This window comes from Mandrillus leucophaeus, unplaced genomic scaffold (assembly GCF_000951045.1).
Source record: "Mandrillus leucophaeus isolate KB7577 unplaced genomic scaffold, Mleu.le_1.0 Scaffold68, whole genome shotgun sequence".
Lineage (NCBI taxonomy): Eukaryota > Metazoa > Chordata > Mammalia > Primates > Cercopithecidae > Mandrillus > Mandrillus leucophaeus.
The window spans coordinates 2,672,502-2,673,815 of record NW_012107363.1 but is presented as its reverse complement, the minus strand read 5'-3'; the positions used below and the strand labels follow the sequence as shown (position 1 = coordinate 2,673,815).

Genomic DNA, 1,314 nt, shown 5'->3' with positions numbered 1-1,314 from the left:
CCCCCTTCCCCTCCCCTCCTCTCCCCTCCTCTCCTCTCCTCTCCTCTTCTTTTCTTTTCCTTTATTTAAGCTGTCGGTTCTTTACCTGTAAAATGGAGAAGAATAATACCTAACCCTGCAAGACTGTTGTAAAGGATTAGAAAAAATAAATATTTGCAAAGTGTTCAACACAGGGTTCAGGAACTGATAGATGCTAGTGATACCATTCTCATCCCCATTCTCATCCAGTTTTGTGGTTCTGGTTAATTCTTACAGGCTTTGATGTGAAAGACCATGCTCAGAAGCAGGAGACCGCTAGCAGCCTGCCGGCCCCTCCTCAGATGCCCCTGCCGGAGATCCCTCAGCCCTGGCTGGTGAGTCAAGGCCCCTCCATCTCAGCGGTCCTTGCTGGAGGCCTGGGAGTACTTACGGGCTCCAGGGGCCTGTGATGGAAGCCCAGTGTGGAAGAATGGAGCTCTTATTTTGCTTGAGGCACTCCTTTGAGTCTATTTCTAGGGCTGAGAAGCTGTTAGTGATAGCTAGTTGGTAGACTAAGTGTAGCCTCCCCTTAGGAAGCTAGCATTTCTTTGCACTGCCTCACACCACCATAAATTATGTATAGCAGGAGCTACAAATCCATAGACATCTTATGTCAGATTAAGAAAAACAAAATTGAGGGGATTTAACAGATAAAAGTATCTGTAGACCTTGTGGACTTGACCCTCTTCTGAGTTAATTCTGAAGTTGAATACCTTATTCTGAAACTTTAATAGTCGTTGTTAGACTTCTGGGGTTAACTATCCATATTTTTTCCAAGAGAGAAAAATATGTACATATTTCAGGAATGTATACTTTAGTTTTATGCATTCAAATTCAACATTTGTGTTTTTAAAAAAGTCTGGCGACGCCCACAAATGCAAATTTTTATGTATCATTCAACTTTTTCTACATTTGGCCGTTTTCTAACTTGTTTACTCAGGGAATTCAGAGTGTCATTCAAAGTTAGGGCAAAATCGGTAGCAATTCTCATCCTGTGTTTGCTTTCAGTGTGAATCTTCTGATGATCTCTCTGCCAGGATAGGAACGGTGGGAAGGCAGGGCTGTTTCTCATTCACCTCCGCTCTGCCTGGGCCTGGCGCAGTGCTCAGGAGTCTTGGAGGGACTCAGGGATTCTCACTGCAGTGGGTACAGAGGGAAACGAGCACTTACGGAGTGCCTGCCACACACGACCGTAAATTACAACTCATTAACTCCCACAACTCGGCCTCGAAGAACCCCTAGCACTTCTTACCAGGGGAAGCATATGTACACCCATTTTTTTTTTTTTTTTTTTTT

The 1,314-nt window shown here is 44.2% G+C and overlaps 1 protein-coding gene across 2 annotated transcripts in view; it reads left to right on the top strand.

The window, feature by feature from the left end:
• AFAP1 (actin filament associated protein 1) overlaps nucleotides 1-1,314 on the top strand; it is a 137,083-nt gene that overhangs the window by 3,987 nt on the left and 131,782 nt on the right. For both annotated transcript variants that reach the window (XM_012002172.1, XM_012002171.1), the window contains one exon: nucleotides 256-353. In XM_012002172.1, the coding sequence (XP_011857562.1) occupies nucleotides 256-353 (98 nt within the window). The remainder of the gene's footprint in view (nucleotides 1-255; nucleotides 354-1,314) is intronic.